General features: G+C 39.3%; 1 protein-coding gene across 8 annotated transcripts in view; it reads right to left on the reverse strand.

The window, feature by feature from the left end:
- Positions 1-23980, reverse strand: part of FOXJ3 (forkhead box J3) — a 176393-nt gene that overhangs the window by 41860 nt on the left and 110553 nt on the right. For 7 of the 8 annotated variants that reach the window (XM_074380638.1, XM_039474072.2, XM_074380637.1 and 4 more), the window contains one exon: positions 3168-3269. The exons of the other annotated variant lie outside the window; for it this stretch is intronic. In XM_074380638.1, the coding sequence (XP_074236739.1) occupies positions 3168-3269 (102 nt within the window). The remainder of the gene's footprint in view (positions 1-3167; positions 3270-23980) is intronic. 8 annotated transcript variants of the gene reach the window in all.

Raw genomic sequence — 23980 nt, forward strand, 5'->3', positions numbered from 1 at the left:
TCCTTTTTCTTCTCTTCCTGCACACTAAAAACAACCTTGTTTGACCTTGTCCCATTTACCTCTTAAGTTTTTCTGAATTTTCCATACTTTTTTTCTCTCTGTGCTTCCATCTACTAATTTTCTACTGACCTATCTTCCAGTTCATTAGATTTCTCTGCTGATATGTCTGATCTGCTATTAAACTCATCTGCTGAATTCTTAATTTCAGTTACTGTAATTTTTTTAGTTCTACAGTTTCCTCTTGATTCTTCCATAAATTCTAATTCTCTGGTAAATCATCTATTTTCTTGACCATATCAGTTACAGTTATTTTGCAATCAATATTCAAAGCACATGTTTATATTGACTACCTTCCCCCCAACCCCGCAACTTCATATTTAGTTATTTTGAACTGTTTCCTAGCATGCCTGGAAATTTTGACTGAAAGCGACATCTTATACTTACAGAAAATTACAAAAGCTCTGGAGGATGTTACCTTCTTCTAAAGAGAATTCACTTTTCTTTTTGCAAAAAGAATCTAAGCATACCACTCTAGTGTTGAGGCTGATCTATTCTGATTTGCTCTTACTCACAGAACAAAATTTTTCTCAGATATCAACTTGAAAGCCTAGGGTGTTTACCATGGCTCTCTTCTCCTTTGAAGAACACAAACTACAATATTTGTTCTTCCTATTCTGTGAGACTGTTGAATTTTGGCTAACAAAAAACTACTTTGTGTCTGAGCCCTAGCACACACAATTAGGAGTTAGCAAATACTTTAAGTGAATACTGCTTATAAAAAGTTGAATTTGGCTAGGCGTGATGGTTCACACCTGCAATCCCAGCAGTTTGGGAGGCCAAAGCAGGCAAATCACCTGAGGTCAGGAGTTCGAGACCAGCCTGGCCAACATGGTAAAGCCCTGTCTCTAACAAAAATATAAAAATTAGGCCACGCACAGTGGCTCACGCCTGTAATCTCAGCACTTTGGGAGGCCAAGGTGGGCGGATCACAAGGTCAAAAGATCAAGACCATCCTGGCTAACATAGTGAAACCCCATCTCTACTAAGAACACAAAAATGAGCCATGTGTGATGGCGCACTCCTGTGGTCCAGCTACTCAGGAGGCTGAGGCAGGAGAATCACTTGAACCCAGGAGGTGGAGGTTGCAGTGAGCCAAGACTGTACCGCTTCCCTCAACCTGGCGACACAGCGAGATTCTGTCTCAAACAAAACAAAACAATAGAAAAATTAGCCAGGCACAGGGGCAGGTACCTGTAATACCAGCTACTTGGGAGGCTGAGGCAGAATTGCTTGAAGCCAGGGGGCAGAGGTTGCAGTGAGCCGAGATCATGCCACTGCACTCCAGCCTGGGTGACAGAGTGAGACCTTGTCTCAAAAAAAAAAGAAAAGAAAAGAAAAGAAAAGAAGAAAAAATATAAAAAAGGTTTAACTCACCCCTGAGACTTGGGTCTGCAAGCCCTGGCTGTTTGGTAACCCCGAGCTCCAATTTTTGTCTTCCTAGTTGAATGATTGCTCTAGGCTACTGCTTTCTGTGTAGCCCCTATGTCATGCACCAGGAATCAGGAAATGTACCAAAGGAAAATTTACAGAACTTATCTCAGTGTGTTTACCTCTTCTCTGGGATCCTAAACGCTAAAGTCCTTGCTGTCTTAGTTTCTAAAACCCCCCCTTCCTTTTTTTTTAATCAAGGACATGGGAGGGTAGAGGTGTGTGGCTATGTATATCTGGTATTTTACACAGATAGGCAGAAAGATTAATCTAATACTAGTATTCTGTCAAATCTGGATGCAGAAATCCAAAACCTTCAGCTCCTTTGACATCCACATTATTTGGTCATAGGTCATAAAGTCCCAGCATTACTACTTCTTAATTGTTTCCTAATAACCACAACTATCATCTATGGTTAGTTCCTCATCATCACTCAGACTACTGCACAGAGCAGTATTAGGTATCTCTGACTCTAACTCACCCACTTCACCAGAAATTCTCATCTAGCTGGTCACCATTAGAGATCATTTTTCAAAATACATATTTCTGGGCCCTATTCATAATGACAGAATAACTGATTTGGCAAGACTGCAATGGAATCCTGGGATTACCACCACTACCACTACCACCAATCTCCCCACCCTCTCCGCCATAAACCCTCTAAGTGACTATGATGTAATTTATTCCAGAGACTGCCATGTAAGAAGAATCATTCCTTTATGCCTAGGTTGCCAGTTTCCTTTCTGAATTGGAAATCTTGACTATGTCTGTCTGATTATAATCTGTCTTCTGTTTATCTACTATCTTTCTACAAGTAAAAGGGTCTTTCGAGTGCCGTATTAGTGCAATGATACATGTGTATGTGTTCATATTTCTGTGTGTGCATAAAGTGGGAGAATAAAAGTCAGAAAGAGGGAGAGAGAAAAAGAGGGTGAAACCCAAAGGGAGAAAATGAAAACAAGACTGAAAGAGAATCTGAGCATAAGTATGAGAGATGCATGCCTCTGAAGTACTCATGATCTAGAACAGAAGAAAACAGATGCACAAAACTGAATTCATGAACCTCCTGGAGTCTTTTCAGGGTTTTGAGATATAAGATTAAGAAACTGTCTTATAAAGAAGAGACATTTATATCGCACTAGGTATATAATGACCCATCACAAAGTTGTGACTCAGTCATCGAAATGTAACAAACTACCATACACTGTTTCTGGCTATGTTCCTAGACTTGAATGTCATGAAAATAGGCAGACTACCATCACAGTGAACTCTATGCTGCTGTCCACTTATTTATTTTACTGGATTCTGTTAACTCCCCAAAATTTGACAATCTTTTTTTCAACCACTTATTTGGAGAGGTAATTAATAATTGTGAAACAAACTGATTCAATAAAATGCTGGCTCACAAATTCTATCAAGAGGAACTGTGAGAGTCAAGAATTTTTAAATGAGTACAGGACTTCTCAATAAGCACCTTCCAATTTATCCTGAGAGATATTTTGTTCTAATTTGTGCGTATCTCAAAAAATTCGGAATTTAGCCTTCAAGCTACCACGTATAGGGTAGACAAATTTATATAATTTTTAAACTCAATTATATATAATTCTACCATTATTACAAAAGCAAATTAAATGTACTACTCAATGACATTTCAATAATGTTTTAAAAAATGAAATTACTTTGTTAGTCACAGTGTTGATTGCCAGAGTTGGAGAGGCACTTCCCGAAATAATACACTCCATTCCCAAAGAATCTGAATCTATGCTATATGGAGTTGAGGCCTAAAATACAAGAACAAAATAAATAATTATTAGCTCATATATCCAGCAACTTTAACACAGTTTGAAGTGATCTCATCAAATTATCAAACATTCAGTTTTGTGCTTTGTTTCTGAAAACAAATTTAAATCACTAGTGAAACCTCTTCTACTATATTTTAGTATGCTACTAACCTAATATTACAAAGTCCTTTGGCATGGCTACTCTCTAACAACTCTCTTAACTTGACTGCGGGATAGGCTGGCAAAAATAAACTTCTGTAGTGAAAACTGCTAATGATCCCCATATCCATTCTCCCCTCATACCTTTCAGTAATAGATCTTTATAGTATCTACTCATGTTTGCACAGCTACAGACTACCCTTCCAGATACATGAGCAGCTAGTTGCGGCCATGTGACTAAGGTGTGACCAATGGGATGTGAGTAAGAGTGATGTGTATCACTTCTGGGTCATGTCTTTGAAAGAAACTTGCAGCCGGACGCGGTGGCTCAAGCCTGTAATCCCAGCACTTTGGGAGGCCGAGGCGGGTGGATCACGAGGTCGAGAGATCGAGACCATCCTGGTTAACATGGTGAAACCCCGTCTCTACTAAAAATACAAAAAACTAGCTGGGCGTGGTGTCGCATGCCTGTAATCCCAGCTACTTAGGAGGCTGAGGCAGGAGAACTGCCTGAGCCCAGGAGGCGGAGGTTGCGGTGAGCCGAGATCGTGCCATTGCACTCCAGCCTGGGTAACAAGAGCGAAACTCCGTCTCAAAAAAAAAAAAAAGAAGAAGAAACTTGCTTGCCCACCATTCATTCTTTCTCTCTTATTGAAGGCTGTGGTGGTAATCTTGCTTAACCACAAACAGCTGAGGGTAATACCCTGGGAAAATACTGGAAAAACAAGATTAGAAGGAACCTCGACATCTGAATGACCTTGTGGAACAGAGCTATTTATATCTCTGACCAGCTTGGTCTTCTACCTGAGAGAGAAATAAATCTCTCAGTTTAAGCCAGTTGAGATTTTTTAAATTTTTTATTCATTTGTATTGATACATATTAGATGTACATATTTTGGGGATACATGTGATAATTTAATATAGTCATATAATTAAATCAGAAAAATTTGGGATATCCCCAAACTTTATCTTTTGTTTATATTGGGAATGTTTAAGCTATTCTGAAATATAGAATCAATTAATGTTAACTATAGCCACCTTATAGATGTATCCAACATACGGTCTTATTTCTTCTTCTCTTTTTTTTTCCCGAGATGGAGTCTTGCTCTGTCCCCCAGACTGGAATGCAGTGGTGCAATCTCAGCTCACTGCAACCTCCATGTCCCATGCTCAAGCAATTCTCCTGCCTCTGCCTCCCAAGTAGCTGGGACTACAGGCTTCTTGGAGTCACCACACCTGGCTAATTTTTGTATTTTTAGTAGAGATGGGGTTTCACCAGGTTGGCCAGGTTGGTCTCAAACTCCTGACCTAAAGGACTCAGCCTCCAAAAGTGCTAGGATTACAGATGTTAGCCATCAGGCCCAGCCAGGTTTTATTTCTTCTATCTAAGTGTATATTTATATCATTAATCAACCTTTCTTCACCTCCCTTCCCCCTACCATTCCTGGCCTCTGGTAATCAGCAATCTCCTTTCTATCTTCATGAAATCCACTTTTTAGCTACCATATATGAGTGAGAATATGCACTATTTGTCTTTCTATGTGTGTATATCCACTATAGTTTTATTTTTCTTCATCTTCTAGAGCAACTGAACAATCTCTTAAATATACTTCATATGCACTGTTTAGAGTTAACATGGGTGTCAAAAACAATAGTTTTCTGCTATTCAAATTTTGAATATATACATTGTGATTACTCATCTCTCTCTCCTAAGAAATGGTTTTTTATTGCTTTACTGAGCCCTCAAAAGTTTAACTTCCATGGTAAATGTTAAAGAAGGGCAAATAGAAATAATTTATGGTTCTGATGCTAGTTGCCTTATATTCTCTCTTTGGTAAAAACTATTTGTCTCACACATGATCTTAATTGTGCAGGAATTTTTAAAAGATCATACCAGATGAGCAAGAGAGCAACTTCACCAAGACACATTTCTGAAATTAATCTATCCTTTAATCCCTCAGCATTTCCTCCATTGGATAATCTAATCAATCTTCAGGCAGACAAAAGGGATCTTGATTGAAGTGAAAAAAAGAAAAAGACCAGTACTACCCCTTCAAGCTAGAATCCAGCACTTAGGTGCTGGGTACACATTGAGAGCAAGGTGAAATAGAAGAGCTATAAAAACAACTATATTTATACCTCAGTTTTAGTGCCAGCCAACCAGGCTATAACTAACACAGAAGATTACTTTAGAAACATGCAAATTCCCCTAACTCAACTCAGTCATCTCAGTCTAGACTACTGGTTCACTAATTCTCATTCTTTCCTTCTGGTAGGAAAAGGGAAACTTGCGTTATGTGATTTCATGCAAATTACTAGAACTTTATGTTTATTTTCTCATCTATAAAAAGAGAATTATGCTACTTCCTTTAGAGGTCTGTTAAGATCATTAATAAAATATTTCATGTAAAGCAGTTAGCATGGTAACTGAAATACACAGTAAGTGCTAGAATATACCTGCTACCGATGCCAAGGATTTGCTGATACAAAGAAATACTCATTCCTCAACAATATACTAGCAAACCATATTCGACAGTTCATTAAAAAAAATTCACCATGATCAAGTGGGATTTATCCCTGGGATGCAAGGCTGATTCAATATACATGCATCAATAAATGTGATTCACCATATTAAGAGAATGAAAGACAAAAAGGATGGACAAAAAGAATGATCATCCCAAAGATACTTTAAAAAGCATTTGACAAAATTCAATATCCTTTCATGACAAAAACACTCAACAAATAAGATAGAGAAAGAACATTCCTCAACACAATAAAGGCCATATATAGAAAGCCCATAGATAACATCATACTCAATGGTGAAAAGTTAAAGGCTTTTCCTCTTAAAACTAGGAATAAGACACGGCTGCCTACTCTCACAATTTCCATTCAACATAGTACTGGATAGCCTGGCCAAAACAATTAGGCAAGAGAAGGAACTAGAGATGCTCTTCAACTTATGATGGGATTACGTCCCAATAAACCCATGATAAACTGAAATGCACTTAATGTACTTAACCTACTGAACATCACAGCTCAGACTAACCTACCTCAAACATGTTCAGAACACTTAACACTAAGCCGCAAATGGGCAAAAGCATCTGTTTTATAATGAAGTGTTGAATATCTCATGTAATTTATTGAATACTGTATTGAAAGTGAAAAACAGAGTGGTTGTATGGGTACTCAAAGTATTGTTGCTACCAAATATGAATTGCTTTTGCACCATTAAAAGTCAAAAAAATTGTGAGCCAAACATTCTCCAAGTCAGGTACTATCTACAGAAGGTGTCCAAATAGGAAACAATGAAGTGAAACTGTCTCTGCTGATAACATGCTCTAACATAGAGAAAAATACTTCAACAAAAAACAGAACAGTTAAACAAATTCAGTAAAGTTGCAGGATAAAAGACCAACCTATAAAAATCAGTAGCATTTCTATACACTAACAACAAACTGTCTAAAAAAGCCATTAAGAAAACAAATTAGTTTTTTCGTTCTTCAAGATGGTAGTTAAAGGGATTAACATGCCCCTCCCACTTGGGAAGACAAAATCATGTGTAGAGATTCATGCTGTGAACTTTTTTCCTAGAAGCAACACAGGAACAGAAAAAACTGAAAGAAACCACAGACCCTCTGAAAGAAGTGATGGCCAACAGCCTATACCATGAAGAAGGGAGAAAACTGTGTCTGTAGGGCTTGAGTGGGAAAGAGGCTTCCCCCACGACACATACTCCCACTGGGGAGTCAAGCCAGTGGGGAATGCTTTAACCCCATTCAGGTATAAAAAAAATACCTTAACCCAATTCAGGCCACGGGGGAAAGGCTTAACATTACCCAGTGCTGGAGCTGCCTTAACACTGGGGAAAATACAAGGAGAAGCGGCATCAGGGCATGCTTTGTACCCATTCCCAGACTCCAGCAAGGACAGAGGGAAGCCATTCCTGATCCTACTTCAGGGAAGACTGTCAGCTAATTCAGGCAGAGGTCACAAGTTGAGAGAAGCTCCCAACTGAGACTTGTGATATAATCTTGAGTGCAGATGGACTCCCTTGGCCAGAACCAAGGGGCAAGTGTGCTATGGCCACAGGTGAAGGAGCTGGGTGTCCCTGCTCTGCAGGCAGACCTGGAGGGACATGGCCTGAAAACTGGTTTCTGTCTTGGCTAGGAAGGCTTATAGCCTGGGGCAATTTTGAGTTCTAAGTGCAGGCTGCCTACAACCCAACTAGCTGCCACTAGTGGAACACTGGGTGTGAGACCCATCTTGCCAAGTGTATGGGAGCTGAGTGGGGCTCACCGCCGTCTGTAACACATGATGCCCTGTGCAGATTATTTTGTGCGTCAGAAGCGGCTGTGCTCCACCCTGGAACATTATCCCGATGGCCACAGAACTGCCCTCTGACCCTCAATGGGGCCACCACTTGAGCCCACATGTGAAGAGCCAGAGTGCAGACTTACCTGATCCGGCCCCCATCTGGCTTTGTCCCTTGACTCGCCCTGATAGTATAACACAACAGACAGGGATTTTGGGAAGCTCCATAGCCCTGCCTATTGCCTGAGATACCTTGGGTAACATAAGGCAAGCACAAATCCCACCACTACCACCATAGTTGGTGTTCTTTTGCAAGTATCACTTCTTGAGGCCAACCAGCATAGCGCATTACAACATCTGCAGGCACAATACCACCACCCTCAGGAAGGAGAAATTTTTTGCATGACCTCAGTTAAAGTCACTGCCTGCATCACCCTGGCTAACCAGAAGGTCTTGAGTCTGTCCATGTGCCCATTACATTACTACTACAGCTGGCATGTGAGAAAGCCAACACAAGCTGGCATCTGAGAAAACCAACATAAATCTCAAGGAGATTTCCTTGAGATAACCAAGGAAATCTCACAGTCTACGTAACTCCCTTCCCACTCCCATCAGAGCTGGTGCTGGTACCCGCTGCTGGGAGACTAGAGGAGGGGGTCACATCACTGAATTCCTTGCACACATTCCCCAGCACCAGCCTGGAGTGTAGCAACACCACTGAGCAGCTACGCCCAGAAGAGCAGTAAGCTCCACAGTAGTCTGGCCCTCAGGGACTGCTACTCCTAAGGGAAGGAGCGGAGGGGAGGTATACTTCATTAACAGAGACAAAAGAAACCAGACTGAAGACCTCAGGTCCTTAAACTTTCCACTTGTAGGAAGTTTCTTTTAGCAGAGAAACAGGTGTAGTGCTAAGCTCAGTGGGGAAAGTTTGTTTGGCTCTACCCCAACAGTCAGGCGGCCCTGGTGTTCATGAAGGGTCTTGTAGAAGGGAATTTTTTCTCCCTCTCGCCCATCACTGCAAACACAGCTGGGGCTTCTCCCACGGGAGCTTGGCATGGGTACATCTGTAGATGTCCTTTCTGGGACACTTTGGGGTAACTGCATCCCTACAGGAGACATGTCCTCCAGACTCAGGCTTCCATGAAAGGTAGAGTCCTAATCCCTCTTTATATGGGACATCACATTCCTGCAGATGAAAAGAGATGCCTGTCTGATCTGAATAGCTGGAACATATTGTCAGGAGTGTGACTGAGATGTGGCTGTTTTCCTGTTGGCTCAAAGGGGAGCTTTGGTGGTATCCTTCCTTCCCTTTGAAAAAACCTCAATGTATTTCACTGAGAGCTTCCCTAAGCAGCCTCTGCGAAGGCTGCTAACTTTGACCACCATTGGGATACTGACTTTATCACCTTCTTTGGCCATACCTTTGGATACTTCCTATCAGCCTGAAACCCAAACTATCCAAGTGAATAAAGTACTGCTGGAGAAATTTTTTAAATGTATACCACTGGGGAACAAGATTAAGCTTCATGAGACCACTGCCATTCCAGCTCCACTGGAGACAGTGAACCTGTTCACACACCCAGCACAGTTATTATAACCAGCATCTGAGAAAGCCACCACACAAAGATTCTCTGTAATCAAGGAACTCCATATAAAGTTTTCACCATGGGAAGCACATACCCAGAGCCAAAGCTGGGTGACAATAAACTATAAACATTAGTTACATCCTGGAGTCAGGGGGCCAAGGCAGAGGTAAGAAATGAAAAGACACACACAAAAAAGGTGAATCAAAAATAAATTCAAAAAATAATTAGAAGTGGCTTGCACCTGTAATCCCAGGACTTTGGGAGGCCAAGGTGGGTGGATCCTTTGACATCAGAATTTCGAGACCAGCCTGGCCAACATAGTGAAACCCCATCTCTACTAAAAATACAAAACTTGGCTGGGCCAGGTGGCACATGCCTATAATCCCAGCTACTCAGGAAGCTGAGCCAGCAGAATCACTTGAACCCAGGAGGCGGAGGTTGAGCCAAGATGGTGCCACTGCACTCCAGCCTGGGCAACAGAGCAAGACTCCGTCTCAATAATAACAGAATTCAAAAAGCTGACTGTGAAGTTACTCAAAAAGATATAAGAGAAAGACAAAACTGCAATAGAAAATGTTTTTTAAAAAATTCAAGATATGAAGGAAAAATTTTCTAAAGAGATAAGTATTTTAAAGCAAAACTAATCAGAACTTTTGGAAGTAAAAGACCTATTTAGGGAACTACAAAAATGTGGTGGAAAGTTTTAGCAACAAACTAGACCATGTAGAAAAAAATAATCTAAAAGCTCGAAGACAAGGCTTTCGGGTTAATGTAATCAGAGACAAATAAAGAAAAAAGAAAAAGAAAAGAAATGAATAGTCTCCAAAATAAACAGGATTATGTAAAACAGCCAAACTGAGGGAGAAACAAAAGTTAAAAGTTTGGAAACCCTATTTGAGGTAACAATTGAGGAAAATTTCCCTGGTCTTGCAAGAGATTTAGACATCCAAATACAAGAAGCTCGAAGAACTTCTGGAAGATTCACTGCAAAAAGGACATCACCAAAGGCATACAGTCATCAGGTTATCAATGTGAAAGAAAGAAGTCTAAGAGCAGTTAGACAAAAGCGTCAGGTAACCTATAAAGGAAAACCTATCAGACTAACAGCAAACTTCTCAGCAGAAACCTTAAAAGCCAGTGTGGGCTTAGGGTCCTATCTTTACTCCTTAACAGAATAACTGTCAGCCAATAATTTTCTATCTACCAAAACTAAGCTGCGTAAGTGAAGGCGAAATAATGTCTCTCAGAAAAGGAAATGCTAAGGAAACCTGTCAAAACTAGAGCTGCCCTACAAGAAATGCTAAAAGGAGTTCTTGAAACAAAAGGTTGATGTGCAAAAGAACAGAAACTCCTGAAAATATAAACTTCACAGGGCTTGTGAAACAATAACACAATGAAGAAAACAAAGTCACTGGGTAACAATCAACAGCATGACTGGGACAGTATCTCACATCTCAATATTAATGTTGAATGTACGCAGTTTAAATGTTCCACTTAAAATATACAGACTGGTTGAATGGATTTAAAAAAAAAAAATCACAAGCCAAATATATGCTGTCTTCAGAAGACACACCTAACATGTAAGGATTCTTAAAGACTCAAGATAAAGGATAGAAAAAGATATTTCATGCAAATGGAAGCCAGAAGCAAGCAGGAGTAGCTATTCATATAAGAAAAAAAAAAGAAGACTTTAAAGCAACAATAGTTAAAACAAACAAACAAAAAGACAGCCAGGCGTGGTGGCTCAAGTCTATAATCCCAGCACTTTGGGAGGCCGAGGCAGGGAGATCATGAGGTCAGAAGTTCGAGACCAGCCTGACCAACATGGTGAAACTGTATCTCTACTAAAAATAAAAAATTAGCTGGGCATGGTGTCATGTGCCTGTAATCCCAGCTAGGAGGCTGAGGCAGGAGAATCGCTTAAACCTGTGAGGCAGAGGTTGTGGTGAGCCAAGAGTACACCATCACATTCCAGCCTGGATGACAAAGCAAGACTCAAGTCTCAAAAAAAAGACCACATTCTAGATGATAAAAAGATCAATTCAACAAGAAATTATAACAAACCTAAGCATATAAGCACCTAACTCCAAAGCTCCCAGATTCATAAAACAACTAGTACTAGACCTAAGAAAAGATATAGACAGTAACACAATAATACTGGGAGACTTCAACACCTCACTAACACTAGACCAATCACTGAGGCAGAAAGTCAACAAAGAAACACTGGACTTAACCTGCATTCCAAAACAAATGAACCCAACAGATACTCATAGAACAATCTACCCAAGAATCACAGAATACATAAATTCTTCTAATTAGCACACAGAACATTGTCCAAGATAGACCATGTGATAGATTACAAAATATAAATCATAAAAAACAAAATCAAACCACAGCAGCATAAGACAAAAAAAATCAATTCCAAAAGGAACCCTCAAAACTACACAAATACACGGAAATTAAGCAACCTGCTCCTGAATGGCTTTTGGGTTGACAATGAAATAAAGATGCAAATTTAAAATTTTTTCCAAATGAATTGTAACAGTGATACAGGTTATTGAAACCTCTGGGATACAGCAAAAGCCGCACTAAGAGTTAAGATTACAGCACTAAATACCTACATCAAAAAGTCTGAAAGATCACAAATTGACAATCTAACATCACACCTCAATGAACTAGAGAAACAAGAACAAGCCAACCGAAAGCTAGCAGAAGAAAAGAAATAAAAAAGATCAGAGCAGAACTAAATGAAACTGAAACAAACAAAAAATACAAAAGATCAATGAAACTAAAGGTTGGTACTTTGAAAAGATACATAAAACTGAGAGACCACTAGGTAGATTAACCAAGAGAGAAGATTCAAATAAGCTCAACTAGAAATGAAAATGGAAACATTACAACTAACACCACAGAAATATAAAAGATCATCCGAGACTACTATGAATACAAACTAGAAAATCTAGAGGAAATGGATACATTCCTAAAAACATACAATCTTCTTTGCTTGAATCAGGAAGAAATAGAAATCCTGAACAGATCAGTAACAAGCAGGGAGATTAAATAAGTAATTTTAAAACTGCCACAAACAAAACAGCCCAGGGCCAGATGGATTCATAGCCGAATTCTACCACATTCAAAGAACTGGCACCAATTCTACTGAAACTATTCCAAAAGACTGAGAAGAGGGCATCCTCCCTAACTAATTCTATGGAGCCAGTATCATCCTGATACTAAAACCAGGAAAGAATACAACAACAAAAGAGAAAACTATAGACCAATATCCCTAATGAATATAGATGCAAAATTCCTCAACAAAATACTAGCAAACCAAATTCAACAGCACATCAAAAAATAATGGTTCACCACAATCAAGTGGGTTTCATCCCAAGGATGCAGGGATGGTTCAACATATTCAAGTCAGTAAATGTGATTTACACATAAACAGAATTAAAAACAAAAATTCTTTTTCTGTGTCTTTTGAGATGATATGATAGAAAAAGAATGTGATAAAATCCAGCATCCTTTTATAATTAAAATCCTCAACAAACTAGGCATCAAAGGAAAACACCTGAAAAAAACGAGCCACCTACAACAAACCCACAGCCAATATCATATGCAATGGGAAAAAGCTGAAAGCATCCCTTCCACCTAAGAAGTGGAACAAGACTAGGATGCCCACTTTACCACTTGGTACTGGAAGTCATAGCCAAAGGAATCAGACAAGAGAAAGAAAAAAAGGCCATCCAAACTGGAAAAGAGGAAGTCAAATTATTTCTATTTGCTGATAATGTGATCTTATACAGGTACTGATCGACTTACGACCTATGCAACTTACGACCATTCGACTTTACAACCACAACTGCCAGCCATGACTGCTCCACATCTGGCAGCACAAACATTGCCCAGCTGGGCGTACAATGGCAGCACTACCATCTCCACATGCACCATTTCAACTGTACATATAGCCTACTCAACTTATGACCAAATTGTGTTATGACCATTCCGCGGTCCCGACCATGGTCATAAGTTGAGCACTACCTGTACCTAGAAAACCCTAAATACTCCTCCAAAAGACTCTCAGATCTGATAAATGAATTCAGTAAAGTCTCAAGTTACAAAATTGATGTACACAAATCATTAGTACTACTATACACAAACAACTATCAAGCTGATAATCAAATCAAGAACTCACCCCTCCCACCCCTTTTATTTTGAGACAGAGTTGCACTCTCTCAGTTAGGCTGGAGTGCAGTGGCATGATCTCAGCTCACTGCAACCTGCACCTCCTGGGTTCAAGTGATTCTCCTGCCTTACCCTCCTGAGTAGCTGAGATTACAGGCGCACACCAACCATGCCCAGCTAATTTCTGAACTTTTAGTACAGATGGGGTTTCACCATGTCAGTCAGGCTGGTCTCGAACTCCCAACCTCATGATCCGCATGCCTTAGCCTCCCAAAGTGCTAAGATTACAGGCCTGAGCCACCGTGCCCATCCTTTTACAACAGCCACAAAAAAATAAATAAACCTAGGAATATACTTAAGCAAGGACGTGAAACATCTCTACAAAAACTACAAAACACTACTGAAGAAATAATAGATGACACAAAACAAGTGGAAATACATCCCATGCTCATGGACTGGAAGAATCAAAATCGTGAAAATGACCATACTGTCCATAGCAATCTATAGATTCCATGCAATTCCTATGAAAACATTTTTCAGAGAATTAGAAAAAACAATGCTAAAATTCATACAGAACCAAAAAAGAGCCTAGACAGCCAATGCAATTTTAAGCAAAAAGAACAAATACACATCACATTACCTAACTTCAAATTATACTACAAGCCTATAACAGCATGGCACTGGTATAATAGATACACAGACCAATGGAACAGAAAAGAGAACCCAGAAATAAAGCCAAATACTTACAAACCAACTAGTCTTCAACAAAGCATACAAAAACATAAACTGGGGAAAGGATACCCTATTCAATAAATGGTGCTGGGAAAATTGGACAGCCACATGTGGAAGAATGAAACTGGATTCCTATCTCTCACCATTTACAAAATCAACTCAAGATGAACTAAAAGACAAGGCTAGAGGTGGCTCACACCTGTAATCCTAACACTTTGGGAGGCTGAGGCGGGCAGATCACTTGAGGTCAGGAGTTCCAGACCATCCTGGCCAACATGGTGAAACCCCATCTCTACCAATAATAGAAAAATTAGCTGGGTGTAATGGTGCATGCCTTGTAGTTCCAGCTTCGGGAGGCTGAGGCAGAAGAATTGTTTGAACCCGGAGGCAGAGGTTGCAGTGAGCCAAGATGGCGCCACTGCACTCCAGCCCAGGCAACAGAGGAAGACTCATCTCAAAAAACAAAGATGAACTAATACCTAAAACCATAAAAATCCATATAAAAAACCTCTTCTGGACATTGGACTAGGCAAAGAATTTGTGACTAAGATCCCAAAAGCAAATGCTACAAAAACAAAGACAAATAAATGGGAACTAATTAAACTAAGCAGCTTCTACACAGTAAAGGAATAATCAGAACAAGTAAATAACCTGCAGAATGAAATAAAATATTTGCAAATTATGCATACAATAAAGGACTAATATTTAGAATCTACAAGGAACATAAAAAAAAATCAGCAAGAAAAAAACAAATAATCCCATTAAAAAATGGGCAAGAGAGATGAACAGGGCATTTCCCAAAAGAAGGTATATAACTAGCCAAAATGTATATAAAAAATTCAACATAACTAATCATAAGAGAAATGCAAATTGAACCACAATGAGATACCACCCATTTTATCCAAGCCAGAATGGCCATTATTAAAAAGTCAAAAAGCAATAAATGTTGTTAGCATGGATGTGGTGAAAGAAAATGTTTACACAATGTTGGTAGGAATACAAATTAGTACAACCGCTATGGAAAACGGTATAAAGATTTCTCAAAGAATTAAAAGTTGGCCGGGCACGGTGGCTCAAGCCTGTAATCCCAACACTTTGGGAGGCCGAGGGGGGTGGATCACAAGGTCAAGAGATCGAGACCATCCTGGTCAACATGGTGAAACCCCGTCTCTACTAAAAATACAAAAAATTAGCTGGGCATGGTGGCGCATGCCTGTAATCCCAGCTACTCAGGAGGCTGAGGCAGGAGAATTGCCTGAGCCCAGGAGGCGGAGGTTGCCGTGAGCTGAGGATCATGCCATTGCACTCCAGCCTGGGTAACAAGAGCGAAACTCCGTCTCAAAAAAATAATAATAATTAAATAAATAAAGTAAATCTATCATTCAACCCACCAATCCAACTACTGGGTATTTACCAAAAGGAAAATATGTCACTGTATCAAAAAGACACCTGCATGTTCATGTTTACTGCAGCACAATTCACGTGAAGATATGGAAGCAATCTAAGTGCCCATCAATCAATAAGTGGATAAAGAAAATTGGTATGTATACATATATATACACCATGGAATACTACTCAGTTATAAAAAAAAGATCAAAATAATGTCTTTTGCAACAATTTGGATTGAACTGGAGATGATTATTCTAAGTGAAATAACTCAAGAATCAAAAACCAAATATCACATGTTCTCACTTGTATGCAAAGGCATACAGAGTGGTATAATGGACACTGAAGACTCAGAAGGAGGAAAGTAGGAGGAGGGTGAGGGATGAAAAACTACCTACTGGGTATAATGTACACTAGCTGTGTCACAGGCAAACTAAAATCCCAGACTTCCCCACTATACAATTCGTCCATGTAACTAAAAATTGCTTACATCCCTAAAGCTATTGAAATAAAAAATTAAATTTTTAAAAGAATTCCATTTACATTAGCATCAAAAAATGCATAAGAATCAATTTAACTAAAAAAGAGAAATGTCTGTATAATAAAAACTGTAAAACACTGATGAAAGACATAGAAGATAGCACAAAAATGGAAAGATATCCCACGTTCATGTACTGGAAGAATAAAAATACCATCAAAATGTCTGTACTCCCCAAAGTGAGTTACCGATCCAATGCAATAGACCATCAAAATTCCAATGTCATTCTTCACAAAAATATGAAAAAAAAAAAAAATCTTAAAATTTGCATGGAACCACAGAAGACTCCAAATAGCTAAACCAATCTTGACCAAAAATAAAAGCTGGAGGCATCCACTCTACAGAAATTTAAAATATATTGCAAAGCTACAGGAATCAAAATTGCATGGCACTAGTATAAAAACAGACACATCAACCAGTGGAAGAGGACAGAAAGCCCAGAAACAAACCCACACATCTAAGCTTAATTGATTTTCAACAATGTTGCCCACAACAGACAATGGGGAAAGGACAATCTCTTCAATAATTGGTTGGAAAAATTGGGTAGCACCACACAGAATAATGAAAATGGATCCTTATCTCACCCCTATAGAAGAATAAACTCAAAATGGTTTAAAGACTTACATGTGGTTGGGTGCGGTGGCTCATGCCTGTAATCCCAGCACTTTGGGAGGCCAAGGCAGATGGATCATCTGAGGTCAGAAGTTTGAGACCAGGCTGGCCAATGTGGTGAAACCCCGTCTCTACTAAAAATACAAAAATTAGCTGGGCATGGTGGCAGGCACCTGTAATCCCAGCTACTCAGGAGGCTGAGGCAGGAGAATCGCTTGAACCCAGGAGGTGGAGGTTGCAGTGAGCCAAGATTGCACCATTGCACTCCAGCCTAAGGGACAAGAGTGAGACTTTGTCTCAAAAAAAAAAAAAAAAAAAAAGAAAGAAAGAAAGAAAAGACTTACATGTTATACCTGAAACCCTATAACTACTAGAATAAAACATAGCGGGTGATATGATTTGGTTCTGTGTCCCCACCCAAATCTCATCTTGAATTGCAATCCTAATTTGTTGAGAAAAGGACCTGGTGGGAGGTGACTAGATAATGGGAGCAGTTTTCCACATGCTGTTCTCATGGTAGTGAGTTCTCACGAGATCTGATGGTTTAAATGTTTGATAGTTCCCCCTTCACTCTCTTTCTCCTGCTGCCATGTAAGACATTTCTTGCTTCCCCTTCATCTTCTGCCATCATTTTAAGTTTCCTGAGGCCTCTTGAGCCATGCAGAACTGTGAGTCAATTAAACTTCTTTTGTTTATAAATTACCCAGTCTCAGGTAGTTCTTTACAGCAGCGTGAAAATGGACTAATGGAAGTGGCAAGCTCCTTGACACTGGTTTGAGCAGTGATTTCTTGGATGTGACCCCCAAAATCATAGGCAGTAAAAGCAAAAATAGACAAATGGTATTGCATCAAACTAAAAAGCTACTGCACAGCAAAGGAAACAATAGGGTGAAGAGATAACTCACAGATTAGGAGAAAATACATGCAAATAATACACCAGAAAAGGGAATAATATCCAAAATACACAAGGAACTCTCAAACTACTCAATACCAAGAACACAAATAATAATATTTTTAAATGGGCAAAGAACCTGACTAGTCATTTCTCAAAAGAAGACATACAAGTGCCAACAGATATATGAAAAAATGTTCAACATCTCTAATCATAAGAGAAATGTAAATTGAAACCACAGAAAAATATAATCTCATACCTGTTAGACTGGCTGTTACCAAAAAGATAAAAGACAAGTGTTGGCAAGGATGTGGAGAAAAGAAAATCCTTATACACTGTTGGTGGTATTATAAATTAGTACAGCTATTTTGGAAAACAGGATGGAGGTTTCTCAAAAAACTAAAAACAGCCGGGTGCGATGGCTGATGCCTGTAATCCCAGCACTTTGGGAGGTCGAGGTGGGTGGATCACGAGGTCAGGAGTTCGAGACCAGCCTGACCAACATGGTGAAACCCTGTCTCTATTAAAAATGCAAAAATTAGCTGGGCATGGTGGTGCGCACCAGCTACTTGGGAGGCTGAGGCAGGATAATCGCTTGAACCCAGGAGATGGAGGTTGCAGTGAGCTGAGATTGCGCCACTGCACTCCAGCCTGGCAACAGAACGAGACTCCATCTCAAAAAAAAAAAAAGAAAGAAAGAAAGAAAGAAATAAAGAAAAGAAAGAAAACTAAAAACAGAATAACAATATGATCTAGCAATCCCACTACTGGGTATATGCCCACAGGAAATAAAATCAGTATGTTGAAAAGATATTTGCACTCCAGTGTTCACTGAAGCATTATTCACAATAGGCAAGGTATAGTAACAACCAAAGTGCCTATGAATAAATTGATACAATGTGGTACACATACACAACGGAGTATTATTCAGTATTTAAAGAACAGGAAATTCTGTCATTCGTGACAACATGAATATCTAGGGGGCATTATACTAAGTGAAATAAGCCAGGCACAGACAGAAAATACTGTACGATTTCACTTATATGTGGAATCTAAAAACACCCCAAACTCATAAAAGCAAAGGATAGAATGGTGATAATCAGAAGTGGAACAGGGAAAGAGGAGACACTGGTCAATGGGTACAACGTTCTGGTATTCTACTGCACATCCCAGTGACTACAGTAAATAACATATTGCATATTTCAAAATAGCTGAGAGTATTTTAAATGTTCTCGCCAGAAATGATATTTATCTGAGGTGATAGGCATACTAATTAGCCTAATTTCATTATTCTCCAATGTATACGTGTGCTGAAATGAATTCACACATTACATCATACCCTATAATTATAATAAATTAAAAATAAAACAAAGGAATATTCAACGATGATTACTAAGAAAGGTGACAGCTTTGGTATGAAGCATTGTACTCCCACAAAGCTTCAGCTACTACAAAACAGTAAATTAAACAAACAAAAAAAAACTTTTAATTAGATATTTTTTCATTAATACTTAAGTTTCAATAAAGAGAGTAAAGGCTAAAGTGCACCCTCTTCACATACTCTGATATACTCAATAGTATGGTATATATTTTATTTATAGGTGCACTGATTTTGTGTTCTTAATAGGCAACAAGTAGTCTGATCAGTAAAGCCAATAGATCTAGGCATCCCAAAATGTATTTGGTAATTTATTACAACAGCTATTAACTGAAATTCTGGGCAAAGAAAAGTACCAATGAATCTAATCTGGTGGCACCAGTTAGCTCAAGAAAGGTCCTTTCTGGAGTTCCCCCTTACCCTCTAAATCATACCCATTCAAGTTCCACTTCCTGTATGGTAGTTTGATATCCCTATAGACCAACCTTCTGCTGATAACTATAAAGTACTGTGGTGAGAAACAAATAGCTTCCTGAGCATTCTAAAGAGCAAATAAAATAGGCAGGTTGGGGAGATAAGTCAAAACTTGGGAAGAACAGCATGTGGGTGAATTTCCTGTTTTGTTGCAGCTTTGCCCCAAAATCAGGCAATAGATGTGGAATGCAGGCAGCTAAAGCTGTTCTTCTGTCAGGAGGAACTAGGGAAAAGACCCCAGGTAAACACAGCCAGCCACCAGAGAGAAAAAGGGAATCCCATAAGAGAGAAAGTTGAAAGAGATCTCATAATCCCATGTATGAAACACCACAAACGTATCAGGCTAAGGTCTGAAGCATGCATATACAGATTTGCATCAAAGCAGAGGCTTAAGCATCAAAGTGAAATTGGAACCACTGCTCACGAAAGGTGAAAGAGAAAGCTTACAGTGTAACACAGTTAAGCCAGCTGAAGTATATCTGTGATTTCTAGAAGAACAAAGAGAGACAAGGGTAGAAAAAAAATATAGAAGAGATAATGACTAAAAGTTTTGAAAATTTAGTGAAAGACAAATTTAACAAATTCAAGAAACTCAGTAAATCCCAATAAAAATAAACTGAAGGAAAAACTACACTTAGATACATCATAATCAAACTCTTTAAAATAAATATAGAAAAAAGCTAGAGGAAAAACTGCATATCACATGCAGGCAAACATCAACTGGGAAATGACTATGGATTTCTCATCAGAAATGATGGAGGTCATAAGAGAGTGAACATCTTTAAAGTGCTGAAATAAAACAGAATTATCAATCCAGACTGTATATCTAATAAAAATACTCTTCCAGAATGAAGGCAGGCTGGGTGGGGTGGCTCACACCTGTTGTCCTAGCACTTTGGGAGGCTGAGATGGGAGGATCACTTGAGGCCAAGAGTTTGAGACCAGCCTGTTCAACAAAGGAGACAGGTCAAGGAATGAAGCCAATAAGGGTAAATTACCCAGTTACAAGTGTTAGCACCTAGAGCTCAATCCCACTGGAGTATCCGGGAGGCAGTTTAGGACTGCATGCCAGTGACTGGAATATTTATCCATCTGCTCTTCCTTCTCATTAATTAAGTGATGCTTCTAAGGATTTTAGCGTTTTAGCACTTTTGACTTGCCTTGCATGAAGCCAAAGCATGCTTTCCAGTCAGAAAAAAAGTCCTCGAGGAGAAAGTTGCTGATATTTGTAGTACACAGCCTTCAGAGTGTTGGTAGGATATAGGAGGGTTTGGACAGTTTTTGCCATATCTTTTCTTTTTTTCAATTGGTGGAGTGTTTTTTCAGACCCTTTGTTTTTGTTTTTTCCTTTGCAGGCTTCTGGATTTTCAATTCCTAACCTAAGAAATCCTTAAAAACACTTTGTTTCAAGTGTGCATGTACACAACTGTTCCTCTTAAATTAGTAAACTGATGGTGTATCTTTTTGAGTGTATTGTCTCAAGAGACGGGGTTTCACCATGTTGACCAGGATGGTCTCGATCTCTTGACCTCGTGATCCACCTGCCTCGGCCTCCCAAAGTGCTGGGATTACAGGCTTGAGCCACCGCCCGGCCAAAGACCCTTATCTTACTGTGACCACACAATTTATCATCCACATGCTATTTGGAGAATGAATGGGGAACTAGTAGTTATGCTGAAATGATAAGCAACACCAGGAATGTACAGTCATCCTACCTTATCAGTTTATCTTCCCTCCTTGAGTAAGAGCTTCATGAGGAGAAGGTATGACTATCTTGTTTACCAATGGTTCCCCCAACACTTAACTAGAGTATGAACCTTAACTGTTTTTAACTCGGTGCTTAGAATACAAAAGGTGTTCTGATAAGCATGAATTTTTAGAATGCAAATTAACTTAAAAAAGGAAAATCTTACCCAGACAAAATTAACCACTGTATTCCCACTCAAATCCTAATACTTTTCTACTCCATATCTTTAATCAAGATCTCATCTTGCACTTACTCATACCGTTCCCTCTCTCAATTCCCTCCTCTCAATCAGAATATAAACTTCATGTGGACAGGATGTAGGTTTTGTATTTTATTCACTGCTGTTTCCTCAGGATCTAGAACAATACCTGTTCGTGACAGACACTAAACCCTCATTTATAGAGATGTGCCCTCAATGGCATCCTCCTACTTTCCTCTGCCTATCTCTACCTGAAAGCTAAGCCACATAACCTACGAAGCCTTCTCAGACAGTACTAGTAAGAAATAATCTCTCCTTCCTCTGCATAAAACAGCATTTTATATCCGACTATCTTCTATATTTTACCCTTGTCCTAAAATTGTGTCTTATGTCTCAACCTTCTTGGTATGCTCCACAGTACCCTAGTACAATGCCTGACACACAGCATCTACAGAATAAAGATCTATCAAACTGATAAAATAACACTAAATATGTGTTTTTAGATACCATATACAGCATTTAGAAACCATGCTAGTTTTCCAGAGAACCTTCTCATTCATGTATATATCCTTAGTGCAGGCCATTACCATTTCAACACCATCCGTATCTACTCATCATCTTCCTCTTGCAATGGGTTATTTTGTGAAGAGTATGTACCTTAACTGTTTTGATTCACTTCTTAACACTACGGGCTGTCAAATCAAAGTTAAAATCCTGACCTCATGCCTTTAGGTTATCTACCAAACCTGTCTACTCCTTATCTAAATACTCTAGCCTAAGCGCTTGACAATAATTTAAAGAGTCCTCAGTTGGGCTGGGCATGGTGGCTCACGCCTGTAATCCAAGCACTTTGGAGGCCAAGGTGGGCGGATCAACTGAGGTTGGGAGTTCAAGACCAGCCTGACCAACACAGTGAAACCCTGTCTTTCTTTAAAAAAAAAAAAAAAGTCCTCAATTATGCCCACCTGTACTTATTACTAGTCAATCATATATACTGTGCCTCCAAGTGGAACATCTTTTATTATTTTCTATGTGAAAACAGCTCCACTTTCACACCAAAATTCTTAGTCTCAAAGTTTCATTCCTCTTGTTTAGAGGCCTTCCCAAGCAGCATTGTGTATTTTGAGTCACTTTAGTTGGTCTAACAAATTCATTACTTAATATTTGCTCTGTCATTTATAATTACATTTATGTTACCTAATTATATATGTTTGAATTCATGTAGGGAATTCTGCTTTAAATCAAGAATGATGAGCTCACAACAAAATATGCATCTGTAAAAAGAATTTTGATTCAGTGCTGTAGTCTTCAGCATAGCAAATACTAGTGGAAGAGTACTGTAGTTGTACACAGTACAGACTCTGAAGGCAGACTATCTAAGTTCAAATCCTGGCTTTGGTACTTTTTATTACCCTGGGTAACTCACTTAACATCCATGTTCATCAGCTTCATCATTTTGAGTTATTTTTTAAAATTACACGAGTTAATGCACATAAAATCCTTTAAAAAGCATTTGGTACTTCTATTGTTTTGACTTCTGGTCTCTTACTGATAGCTGAGAATACTGAAGTGTAAAAAATTTAACAACTTGGCGAGAGTCACAGGAACTAATAAGTTGTGAAGTCAGAAGAGAAACATGACACTCCTATGAGAGGAGTCTGTCTCACCATTTTATTCAGTATCTTTTCATGCTGAAATTTTATTCAATTTGTTTAAGGTCTTCAGGACCATTACATGATTACAAAATGGTAAGAAGATGAAAGAAATTTTTAAAAAGAAAAGGAGATTTATAAAACAACTCATGGATTAAGAAAAGAAGAAAGAAATGCAGTAATAACAGAAGAGAGAGCACAAGCTTATGTTCACGTAAATGGAGAGTACAGATAAGTATTCCAGAGAACTGAGTTAAATATATAAGGATGAACCCAGCCTGGCCAACATGGTGAAGCCCCATCTCTACTAAAAGTATAAAAATTAGCCAGGTGTGGTGGTGCACACATGTAACCGCAGCTACTCAGGGGTCTGAGGCAGGAGAATTGCCTGAACCCAGGAAGCGGAGGTTGCAGTGAGCCAAGACTGTGCCACTACACTGCAGCCTGGGTGACAGAGCGAGACTCCATCTCAAAAAAAAAAAGAAGGAAGGGAGGAAGGGAAGGAGGGAGGGAGGGAAGGATGGGCGAATGGATGAATGGATGGATGGATGGACGGACGGACGGACGGACGGACGGATGGATGGATGGATGGATGGATGGATGGATGGAGGGTAGGTATTTGGATGAAGGTAACTGCCAGGCTTTATTTTCCATTTAGGGCATAAAGATGCTTGCGCTTGCATTTTTAAAAATCACTTCTCTTCAGCAGTTTAGAAAATCTTTTCTCAGCCAGATGCAGTGGCTCACACCTATAATCCCAGCACTTTGGGAAGCTGAAGTGGGTGGACTGCCTGAGTCCAGAAATTTGAGACCAACCCGGGCAACATGGCAAGACCCCATCTCTACAAAAAAAAATTAAAATT

This window comes from Saimiri boliviensis, chromosome 11 (genome assembly GCF_048565385.1).
Source record: "Saimiri boliviensis isolate mSaiBol1 chromosome 11, mSaiBol1.pri, whole genome shotgun sequence".
In the NCBI taxonomy this organism is placed as follows: Eukaryota; Metazoa; Chordata; class Mammalia; order Primates; family Cebidae; genus Saimiri; species Saimiri boliviensis.